The sequence below is a fragment of the Elephas maximus genome, chromosome 8 (genome assembly GCF_024166365.1).
Source record: "Elephas maximus indicus isolate mEleMax1 chromosome 8, mEleMax1 primary haplotype, whole genome shotgun sequence".
Lineage (NCBI taxonomy): Eukaryota > Metazoa > Chordata > Mammalia > Proboscidea > Elephantidae > Elephas > Elephas maximus.
In genome coordinates this window covers 79,713,316-79,725,877 of record NC_064826.1, presented here as the reverse complement: position 1 = coordinate 79,725,877, position 12,562 = coordinate 79,713,316, and the positions used below count along the sequence as shown (strand labels likewise).

Below are 12,562 nucleotides of genomic sequence, written 5' to 3'. Positions count from 1 at the left end.
ATTCAGTGTGGGGGTTTTGCCAGTATCTATTCCAATTATGCATTCTGGAACTGGGGAAATCACTACAGGTTTGGTTGTTGTTTTTTTGTTTTTTTTTTAGCATTAACATTAATTTTATTGTCATTATTTTTATTATTAAAGAATGATGGGGCAACACTTGTATCTTAGAAAATCTGCTGGTTATTCTCCACTTGCCCTGCCAGATCCAGTCTCCTTTTTTCTCTGCTCTACTCTGTCCTGGGGGGCTGATCCGCAAAGGCCGCATCACCCAGGCTCCATTGTCTGCTGACTTCTTGTTGCTTGAGACCGTGGGCAGCACAAGCGAGAGTCTGCAGAGCAGGAGTAGAGAGAGATCGGGGTATTTCTTCCCCAAGCCCCTCCTGCCTCAGGGCTGCCATTCTGGTCGTGACTCTCAGTCTCCACATCTTGGATGGGCTCCCCTCCCCTTTGGTGGAAAGCTGTCATTGTGAATCCAAGATGACACAGAACTGTCTACCACAGCTGCAGCGAGGGACTGGAATGTTTGGGGAAGGCTTTTTCAAGAAGGAGGTTCTTGGATTTGGCCTTGAAAGGTGAGCCAGACGTAGGCAAACGAACAGGGGTGAGTGGGTGGGGAATTCCAGGACTTCAGACCAATTCATTCTGGTTCAAGCTGAGAATCTGCATTCCTAAAAAGTTTCTAGGTGATGCTGATGCTGCTAGTTACTGATCAATTCTGAGAACCACTAGCTGAGCAGTGGTTCTCAAAAGTTATTATCTTTTTTTTTCTGTCAAAAAGGTCAAACACTTTATTCATCTCTACATAACATACATAAAAGCAAGCAAAATTAGGTTTTCCTCAGCCATCCTCTCCACATTTTGTGTAGTTTTAATGAACTATAAATCACCGATTTCTTCATGCCAGCAGTAAAATTGCCCTTGGTGCTCTGTCTCACACTGGAGGGTCTGACGATTGCTGAAAGGCCTAGGCGCACCACCTCTGAACAGTCAGGATTGTTAGCAAGTTGAAATAAAGTTTCTTCCACATTTCTGTTTTTTCCAGGAGGGCCCATAATATGATTTCTTCATTGCTGTAAGGTTTTGGGCAGTGCCATTAGCTGAGTGAATTGTCCTGGGCTCTTATCTAGCTCCAGTCTGCCTTGTTTTATTTTATACACCACTTGGGGATTCTCCTGTAGTATGGTGCCATAAAGTTCACGAAAGTGAACTACGTTGGGCTTCACAATATTCAACACTTTTGACTTATCCTCTCCAACCATCATCCGAAAGTCACCTGAATAGGAGAGTCCTGCAATCTCTATAAAGAGTTCTTCTTCCGAAAAGCTTTCGGGGAGCAGTAGAAAAGCAGCAATCATCTAGTGTGAGATGGACATGTGCTAAGGATCTATTACTAGCCTGACCTCCATATGCCCCTACTCTGACTGGTAGGCCACAGTGATGTTTTGGGGCTCCTGGAATTAGTGTCAGTTCACAGCCAGTATCCAGTAATCCCCCCAAATCTGATTACTTCCTTTTCCCCAATGAACAGTCACACTCATAAAAGGCCATAGATCCCTTTGGCGAAGGCTGGGAGAAAGACTAAGAGTATAAATTTCTGGTAGTGTAGTGAGGTTCTTCCTCAAGGAGCCTTAGCGTCCCCTTCATTCAAGGGGTTGTGGGTCTGTAAAGTTGCTCAGATCTGGGAATTGACTCAGGGGCCGTGACTGTCTACTCCGGTGATTCAAGTTAAGACTGCTGTTCACTTGACCTAGAATTCTTCAGCTTGTTCAGATCAAGTAAATATTTAGCAGATTTTCCATCTATTTCAGTCCTTGGGACAGCATGAGTAAGAAGCTAATGCCATGAGTCCATACCAGTCAGACTATTCTGATTATTGCTTTGACTCACTGTCCATTACAGTAACATGCCCAACTTGTCTTTGTCAATTGAGTATTGCCACTTTGGCCCTACCACCATGGGGGCCATTGCAGTTAGGTGTCTTAAGTCCGTGGTGGCAGTTCCCACTGTAAAATCTGATTTACATAAAATAACAATCACAACAGTCTTCAAGGATGCTTGGACTCCCTTCACAAATTTGTTCCTCACCGTTGCGTAAAAGGTATGTCCTCTGGACACTCCACGTGTGGGTCTGTGGGTCTAACGTGATAAATACACTCTAACATGCCAACTTCCCTAAGCCTTTGGATACCCTTTTCCACGGTATACCAAGACAGGTCTAGTACCTGGTTTAGTGTAGGCCACTGCGTAACTCATGCTTCAGTGACCCAACCAAATAAACTATTAAATCCTTTCTTAACCTCTCGAGCTGAAACATTGAATGAAGAATCTGTGCTTAGTGGGCCCATATCAATAAACTAAGACTGATCCATCTTTATGTTCCTTGCATTATTATCCCACACTTTTATTATCCATTCCTATATATATTTCCGAAGTTTCTGTTGGTACATATTAGAAATGTCAAGCAGTTCTTTTGGAGTCCTCCTGGGTCATACTTTGTATTTCACCTACTGGAGCTTGCTGGAACTGAAGTCTAGTTATAGGTCTAGAAGCCAAAATAGGCAGTGGGGATGTGTTTTCAGAATATTCAGCAACGTCTTCTAAGGCATCTGCCTTAGGCAATGACTTGGCCAACTCCCCAGGGGATGACTCAGCCGCCTCCCCAGGGGATGACTTCCCAGGCGATATCTCAGAAAAAAGCTCTTCAAACATAGCTGGGTTAATCTCATCAGAGGGGGGTGGAGGGGCTAAGAGTTTTGTTGGCAGGGGTGATTCAATGGATTTTAGGGGCCCAGTATCCCCAACTTCCTGATTAACCACCTATATGTCCCCAACCCAAGTTTCAGGGTCCGATTTCTTCCCAGTCATTCCCCTCAATTTAGCTTCAGACACCATTCAAGGTTGGGCATGCAACTGGCACAATACAGTCACCCTTAGGATAAGACTCTGAGTTTGGTTTTCCGCAATATTGGCTCTGTTACTACAACAAATAAGGCTTTCTTACAGGGCACAAGTGGTAACTTTGAGGTTAGTTACGTGGCACTTGAGTTTGACCCTGAAGCCCTGAGCTCATCTTTCACCACTTTGTCTAACAAAAATAGGACCAACCAACCAGCTTCCTTATACTTTTCACTATGAAAAAATTGTAGAAAGGTTTCATACATGCAATAACCCAGAGCCTTGCTTCTCAACAATGCTTGATCTATTGGTGGTGATATTTTGTGTATTTCTATTGCCACCTCACAGCAAGGACTAGCAGTGCCCTCTTTACTACCTGAAGCAGAGTCATGAACATCTTTAAGACTAACCAGACTCAAAAACCAACTTAGAAAACTCATCTTTTTTTTACAATTTTGTTTCTCTAGAACCTCTCTCAGTTCCAAATGTCTTAGGCTGGGTTCTCTAGAGAAGCAAAGCCAGTGAAGTATATATATATATGTGTGTGTGTGTGCGTGCGTGCGTGTGTGCACGTGTATACATATATATATATAGAGAGAGAGATTTATCTCAAAGAAATGGCTCACAAATTTGTGGGTCAGGCATCAGGCTGGAGGCTTCTCCTGATTCATGGAGCTGTAGGGGCTGATGAACCCAAGATTCACAGGTCAGACAGTATGCTGCTGGCTCACGGTTGCAAAGGCTGACAAATCCAAGATCAGCTAGTAAGACAGCAGGCCGCTGGCCCAAGCCCCAAGAACTGGAGGTCAGATGCTGACAAGTCAAATGCAGGGTCCAGAGCAGTGCAGAGCAAAAGCCAGCAAGCTTTGCCAGGAACTCTACATACACTGGAAGCAGGCCACACTCCCAAAGAAACTCCCTTTCAATTGACTGGCTACTCATAGCAGATCTCATCATGGAGGTGATTACATTATATCAGATCTCATCACGGATGCGTTTGCATCCTTATACGACTGCCAAACTACATCACAACTGCCAAAACAGTGAGAATAATGGCCCAACCAAATTGACACACAACCTTAATGATCACACCATTTAAACTTCTTTTTTAAGTAAGAATTATCTATGTATAAAACTTATTATCCTTGAAGAAATCATAAAACTTGACAAAGAGACTTTACCAAAAATATAAATAAATGAAAACATAAACCATAGTCAAAAATAAATATACTCAGTATTCTAAAGATGTTCATTCCTCTCAAACTTATCTACAAATTTGATGGGATAGCAATCATACTCTAACAGGTTGTTTTACGCAAAATGACAAAGCGAGTCTAAACTGTATATATAAGTGCAAAGTCAAGATCTAGTGAAGAAGGACAAGAAAGTGGAAGAATTTATCCTATCAGATAATCAGGATTTATTATAAATTTAAGGTAATAAATACTGTGTGGTACTGGCATAGAGATAGGTAAATAGGTCAATAGAGTACAATGGAGTTCCCATTAACAGACCAACCGTCATATAGAATGTGGGTATGTAACAGATATGCCACTCCAGATCAGTGAATAAATAATAGTATTATCAAAAAATGGTGCTGAGAAAATTGATCATCCACATTAAAAAGCAAAACAGTTGTAGGAGGAGCAGGAGAAATGGTATCCATACCTCACAGTACATACAAAAAAAGCAATTCCAGATAGACTCAGGGCTTAACTGTAGAAACAAAACTTTAAAACTTGAAAAAAGAAAATACAAGAGAATATTTTTTTAATTTCCTCAAAACTAGCAAGTATATTTTAAATAACATGCAAAATAGAATAACAATGAAGGAAAATTAAGATATCTTCTTGTCACATGATTTAAAAATGAAAAGTTAACCTACAACCTGGGAGAGGACATTTACAACACATAACTGACAGAGTTTACTATCCAGAATATATCAAAACTGTCTAAAAAATAATAAGAAAACAAACAATTCTATATAAAAATAGGCAAAAGACAAAAAGGAGTTCACATTAGGAGAAATCTGAATGGAAAATAATGCTCAACCTCATTAATTGTATAGGATATACAAATAACACTGCTATAAGATGTCATTTTATACCCACTAAATTGGTAAACACTTAAAAGTCTGAAAATGTCAATGTGATGGTTAAGATTGTATATCGATTCTCAGTGTTTTGGCAGTTGTATAATGAATGTTGTGATCACTTGCCTGTTGAAATTTGATATATGATCACCACCATGATGGAATCTGCTGAGCTGCACTGGCAAAGGCAGGGCCTGTGGCAACTCACCTCCCCCTCAGCCTCAATCTCTCTGCCCTCTGCCACCTACTTCCTTCCTGCTCACCTCACCAAGGCTTTTGGTTTGTTCTGGATCCTGCGGCTGCCTCTTGTTCGCCTGACCTCTGGTTCTTGGGACTTGAGCTAGCAGCTTTCCTGCAGATCTTGGGATTAGTTGATCTTCACAGCCTGTGAGCAAGAGTCCTGTTCTCTGACCTGCCAATCTTGGATTCTCCAGCCCCTGTGGCTACATGAATCAGAAGCCTCTATCCTGATCCATGGAGTTGAGATGTTCCAGCCTCTACAATCACATGAGCTGTTTCCTTGATATAAATCTCTCTCTTTATATCTGTTTATATAGTTTACTGATTTTGCTTCTCTAGAGAACCCAACTTAAGACAGTCAAGTATAGGCCAGGATTAAAAGCAGTGGGAACTCACATGTGGTACTGGTATGGTTTGAAACTGAAACAATGACTTTGGTTTTTATTTTCTGTATATCTTATATCTTGTTTTGTTCTGCTATTCCTCTAACGTATCATTTTAATATCCTTGTCATTTATTTTAATATAGTTTTTGAATTATTTTCTTAGTGATTGCCCTGGGTATTACAATTAACATCTTACCTTCTAACAATCTAACTCAACTTAATAAAAGCTTAATTTCAGTGTATACAAAAACTTTGCTTTTCTCATATAATTCCATTTTCAATGCCCTACTTTGTGCTGTTAATGTTATACAAATTGTATCTTTATTCATTGTGTGTTCATGAACATAGATTTATAACCATTGCTTTATGCAGTGGTCATTTAAATCAGAAAGAAGAAAGTCACAAACAAAAAAAAAATGTAGTTACTTTTACTGCTGCTGTTTAAATCTTCAAGTGGATTTGAAATTACTGTCTACTGTCTTTCATTTCAGCCTAAAGAACTTCCTTTAGTATTTCTTGTAGGGTAGGTTTGTCAGCCATGAATTTTCTCACTTTTTATTTATTAGGGAATGCCTTAATTTCTCTTTCATGTTTAAAGGCTAGTTTTGCTGGAGACAGAATTTTTGGCTGACAGTCTTTCATTCAGCATTTTGAATATGTCATCACCCTGCCATTTGGGTCCATGATTTCTGATGAGAAACCAGCTGTTAACCTAACAGAGTATTCCTTTTAGGTGATGAGTTGTTTCTCTCTTGCTGCTTTCAAGATTCTCTCTTTGTCTTTCATCAATTTGATTATTATTGTCTAGGTGGCATCCTAGAAGAATACACAGAGTTGGTCAATGTTCAACCATTTCAGGAGGTAGCATAAGATCAAGAACTGATGGTTCTGAAGGAAGAAGTCCAATCTGTGCTGAAGGCACTGATGAAAAACAAGGTTAAAGGAATTGATGGAATACCAATTGAGATGTTTCAACAAACAGATGTAGCGCTGGAAGTGCTCACTCATCTATGCCAAGATATTTGGAACACGGCTACCTGGCCAACTGGAAGAGATCCATATTTGTGCTCATTCTAAAGAAAGGTGATCCCATAGAATGCAAAAAATTATCAAATGGTCTCATTAATATCACACACAAGTAAAATTTTGCTGAAGATCATTCAAAAGTCATTGCAGCAGTATATTGCCAGAAATTCAAGCTGGATTTAAAAGAGGACATGGAATGAGAGATATCCTTGCTGGTATCAGATGGATTTTGGCTGAAAGCAGAGAATACCACAAGGATGTTTACTTGTGTTTTATTGACTACGCTAAGGGATTTTCTTTTCTTTTTCTCCTCTGCTTCTGGGACTCCCATTATGCATATTATGGTACACTTAATGGTGTGCCACAGGTCTCTGAAGCTATGATAATGTTGCTTCATTCTCTTTTCTTCCTATTTCTCAGGTTCTGTAATTTCAATTGATGTATCTTCAAGCTTGTTGATTCTTTCTTCTGCCTGCTCAAATCTGTTGTTGAGCCCCTCTAGTAAATTTTTCATTTCAGTTATTGCGCTCTTCAACTTCAGGATCTCTATTTGCTTCTTTCTATAATCTATTTATATTCTCCATTTGTTGAGACACCACCATTATACATTTCTTTAGTTCTTTGAACAAGGTTTTTATTATTTCTTTGAACATATTTAAAACATATGATTTAAAGTCTTTGTTTAGTAATTATAACATATGGCTTCCTGTGGAACAGTTTCCATTGACTAATTTTTTTTTCCTGTTTATGGCCATATTTTATTATTTCTTTTCATTTCTCCTACTTTTGCTATGAGTCAGAATCAACTTGATGGCAACAAGTTTGGTGTTTCAGGTTAAGCTTCTCTAAACATAGCTTTGTACCTCAGTTCTTCACTGTGGCTCTGAATCATTTGTGAATGTCACCCTTGCCACATGGCTTTCACAGAGGCCTGTTCAAATTATTATAAACTTAGGAGTTCAGTCTCTTGACCCGTCAGGTCAACACTGGAGCCTCTGTGATGGTCCTGCTTGCCTTGGACTTTACTTTGATTGGGCTTGATAATCAGAAAGATAAACAAGTTGTAAAATTTGGGATGTTTGCCAAAGTAAGTTGCAATTAGCTTTGCAATATCTGCTATTTGGGATAATACAGTATATATAATTGAGAATCAGATCTACTTTTTACTCACAGAATAGTTCAGAATGCCAGTACCAAGGGACATCTTCAACATCATGAATTTCACCTTGCTCATTTTGCAGAACAGAAAACTGATGCCCAGAGAAGTTAAGGGATCTGCCACAAATGACAGAGTATTCAAGTGGAAGAGGCTGAACTAGGGCTTCTTGATTCTTAAGCTTGATTTTTTTCCCTCTATTTTTTTCTTTTCTAACCATTCCTGCTAATTCCTAAACCATGGCGTGGGGGGGGCAGGGAGGGGGAAGCATTTGTCCAAATCTTTGTTCTTTACATAAATAGCCAATGTTAGCACAGCTGGTTGTCAGCTTGTCCACATTATATGTTGTTGATTTTTTTTTTTTTTTTTGGTAGTTGTCTACTATAAATAGCTAACTCTTAAAAATAGAATTAGGTTTTTGTTCAATTCTCTTCATACATGCATTTGGCAATTCTACACACAGTGAGAAAATAACGTTGATGATTTTGCTAAGAGTGAGTAACATGTAGGCATTCTACTTGAGAAGGATTCTGAATTATTGATTACATTTTACATATTTATAACAATCATAAATTGTTGATACTAACAACAGTTTTTATTATTATCAAGTAGGACTATGTTAGCATTATCTTTTTTGAAAATTACAATATTGTGGCTTGGCTGCTGTCTGACATTTGAATTCTTTTGAAAGTAAGACCCTCAAATTTTGTTCTTTTAAAATGTCAATTTATTCCAGTACTACAAATGACATCACTCAAACAGGAGAGTTATTCCAAAAGTGTTACTGGAAACCGGCAAAATCTCTCTATAAGGCTGATTATTTTCCACATTCAATTGCTTGGGATCAAAGGTAAAGACTGAATAGTAAGCACCACATTAAAAGCACCTTTAATCCCATGAGATGAACAATTATTGTCTTGAGGGTGACCATGTCAACAGCACATAAGGCACATCTTTTTTTTTTAATATAGTCTGCCTTATTTAAACATTTCTGTAGGTTCTGACTTCTTTAAGAAGAAAGTGAATTAAAGAGTTAGAGCAAAGGCTTCTGGGACAGACAACGTGTTATAAAGTGCACATTCCTACCCTGCATATATAATCACAAGTGGAACAGTCAGGTGTAATTGAATAAAAATTCATTAGACACAAAGAAAAATACTCCTAATTAGATTTTATTTTAGATTAACAAAACTCACAGTGCATATGTTATTGGTCATGATATATTTCCCTTAAGCCCCACAATTGCTAAAAATGCCAAATCAATCACCACTCAGATTGCGTTATGAAGTGTGTGAACCAGTGTATTAAAAAGTCATGTTAGCACCAACAAAGTTTATTGGGGTAACTGCATTCAAGCCACACATGGCATACCTTTAAATAGCACTGTTAAAATACCAAATAAAATGTCAACGTCTGTCAGGTCTCTGGCTTTTATAAATTGTTTAGACTGGGGAACGTTGGGGTTTGTACATTGTTCTTTTCATATGATGTAGAAAAGAAGAGACCATAAAAAGAAAAGAACAATAAAGCATAGTTCATTTTTGAAGTTCTTTCATGGAAAAACATACTCTGGATCATTACCCTCCTAATCAACAATTTCCTTCTTCCTCCCAATCCTTCCCGTCTGGTATTTACCTTCCCCCCCGCCCCCCCCCCCCCCCGCCGCCTCTCTCTGGGTGGTATTTTGAGCTTATATATACTACTCAGTAATCATATTTTTTAAATTGCTTCAAAAGAGAATCCCAGGACAGCATGATAGATATGTATATACTAAGTTTTTTGGTGTTTTTAACCTGGACCATAGCTTTGCTCACCATCTCTATACTCTTAAAAACACACCAGAGGATCCTAACCGCAGTTTCCTGGGGAGAGAAGGGCCCGAAGAGCAAGATCAGCTACTACCTACCTACAGAAAAGTTATTATCACACCTTAGTGGCCATCTCCCTGCCCCCTTCCCTCCACCTCTTTCCTTTTATTACCACATCACACTCCCCACAATTCCCAAACAACAACATCTCTGTTTCAGCTTCTTCTCTGGATTTCCCACACTTAATGCAACCCAGACCTCACCTTCAGCTCTCCTGAGGCCACTTTGGAAGCCAGCTCGATGACACAGCCAACAGCCATGCGTGCAGCACCGGACGAGTGCAGCTCATTCCAAATGGTGTCACTGTCCACCTGAGCAAACAGTCCCAGAGCCCAAAGAAAGAGAGAGGGAGGAGAAAGAGAGGGAAGAGGTGAAGGGAGGAGGGAGGGGGAGGGGAGCATGAGGGAGAAGAAGGGAGAGAGAAAGCAAATCTGTGAGGGAGGGCTGGCAGGGTAACAGCCTATGTACAATAACATTAGTCTTCCGTCTTGGCCAGCTGAAAAGGCCTTCTGGACATGGCTTTGCTTATACTTTTTCTCTACACTGACTTCTCCAATGGAAACACATTCCTGCCATGCCTCACTGCCATTCCCTGTTTAGATTTCTCATTACAAACAGCATTACATAGGCCGGATCTGGCTTAGTTACAGGCCTGCTAGAAACCAGGCACAAGTAGTAGATAGAGCAAAAGCTAGGAGCACTTAGCTATACATAAAAATCGGATTTGCAAGTGCTAAAACAAAAAAATTCAAATACCTTTCTGGCTGTAGGTTTACAGGGAGCCAAAGACAATTATTAAACAGGTAGCAGTAGCAGTCAGTGAATAGGAAGTAGCAGGCACAGTTCAGGTTCTCCAGCTAAATCCACGGAGTGTGTGGTCCTTGCTTAAAACATTAACAACATTAAATTGCAGGGAGCAATTTAATTTTCAAAGTGGAAGCTTAAAATTTCTAACTTTTAGTGATGGTTGGCAGCTGAGTGCAGTGTAAACTGGCAAGGTTAAAACTGGATTGGCCAGTAAAATACATGGTTACTTCTATACTAAAAGCAAAATAAACCCATTGCCATCGAGTCGATTCCAACTCATAGTGACCCTATAGAACAGAGTAGACCTGCCCCATAGAGTTTCCAAGGAGCGCCTGGTGGATTCGAACTGCCAATCTTTGATTAGCAGCTGTAGCTCTTAATCACTGGGCCACCAGGGCTCCTGCTTCTACACAAGAAGGACATTATTATCAAAACAAAGCATGTACCTATATTCTTTCACGTCTTCTTTTATAAAATCTGTTTACTCTTTTTCATGCATTCAATAAGCACACATAAAATCAACACTCCGTCTCCCCCCTCCAAAAAAATCCACTGCCATCAACTTGATTCTGACTCATATCGACACTATAGGACAGAGTAGAACTGCCACATAGAGTTTCCAAGGAGTGCCTCATGGACTCCAACGGCCCACCTTTTGGTTAGCAGCCATAGAACTTAACTACTATGCCACCAGGGTTTCCTCCAAATGGGTTAAGTGGGGGAAAAAGATATTTTTAAAAATATAAATTAAATGCCGGAGGCCTAGGCAAAAGCAACAAATGCAGTAAATAACAATAACATATGTGAAAAATGCACTAAGCACTTTCCCAAGCATTTTCACATGGTTTTTTTTATGAGATCCTTACCAACCTAAATCCTGTCTAAAAAAACAAACAATCATAAAATTAAATCTTTTCAGCAATAGCATAGCGGTGAAAAGAGATGGCTGTGGCGTCAGACTGTTGGGCTCCACCAGTGATTTCACCACTAAAACCAAGTGACCTTGGACAACTTTTTTAGCTATTCGATACCTCAGTTCCATTGTCTGTGAAATGGGGCTTTTCAAAAAGTATCAGTTGCACATGATTTTGGTAAAGATCAAATGAGTGATGAGCAAAAGTTAGCTACTTCTCATTTTGTAATGTTTGGCACACAGAAGGGATTCTCACTAGTGTTTTTTGAACTAGTGGACAGTGTGGCTTAGAGAGGTTATTCACTGGTCCAAGGACCATCACACAGAGCTTCTGACCCCGACAGCACATGTCTTTCTACGACACTCCCCAAGGTCTGGTTGCTTACTGAAAACATTCAGCTAGTGTCATGTTGTTAGGTGGTGTTGAGTCAATTTCGACTTAACAGCAACCCCATGTGACAGAGTAGAACTGTCCCATGGGGTTATCTAGGCTGTAATCTTTATGAAAGACAGACTGCCAGGTCTTTCTCCTGCAGAGTCACTGGGTGGGTTCACACAGCCAAAGGGTTAATTTTTGCATCAACGTCATAGTCACCATCACAGTCAACATTATTAGCTAAAACGTGAGGCAATGCACGCTGGCCCTGATCATTTGTCCTCAAAATTAGAAGTTCAATTTTTTACTGAGCCAACTGAAGTAGTTACTTGAACTTGAAAATTAAAACCAGCATTTATATTGTGTGATCTTGTTTTTAACCTGCCCTGGTAGCATACTGTTTCAGCGCTCCGCTACTAACTGAAAGGTCGGGAGCTCTAACCCACCAGCCGCTCTGCAGGAAAAAGATGTGGCAGTCTGCTTCCATAAAGATTTACAGCCTTGGAACCCTATGGGGCAGTTCTACTCTGTCCTATAGGGTCACTATAAGTCAGAATCCACTTGTCAGCAACAGGTTTTTACGTCATTACAGAATCATAGGAGCCCTAGGAAAGCTCACAATAATACGATTTAATGTTATCGGGAAAACAAGCAAAGATAAAATAAGTCAATAATTCCTAAAGATTTACCGAGTGACTCAAAACTACATACAATTCAAAATTCCCTTTTCCTTGATTTTGGGATATATTGTAAATGAATAAATAAAATACTAAAAAAAAAAAAAAACCTGTTGCTGTTGAGTTG

The 12,562-nt window shown here is 39.6% G+C and overlaps 1 protein-coding gene and 1 pseudogene across 1 annotated transcript in view; both read right to left on the bottom strand.

Annotated features, from left to right (window-relative positions):
* HDAC9 (histone deacetylase 9) overlaps positions 1-12,562 on the bottom strand; it is a 1,063,574-nt gene that overhangs the window by 231,011 nt on the left and 820,001 nt on the right. The window contains exon 18 of the mRNA XM_049893259.1: positions 9,866-9,973. Within this exon, the coding sequence (XP_049749216.1) occupies positions 9,866-9,973 (108 nt within the window). The remainder of the gene's footprint in view (positions 1-9,865; positions 9,974-12,562) is intronic.
* Positions 828-1,355, bottom strand: LOC126082086 (phosphatidate cytidylyltransferase, mitochondrial-like; annotated as a pseudogene).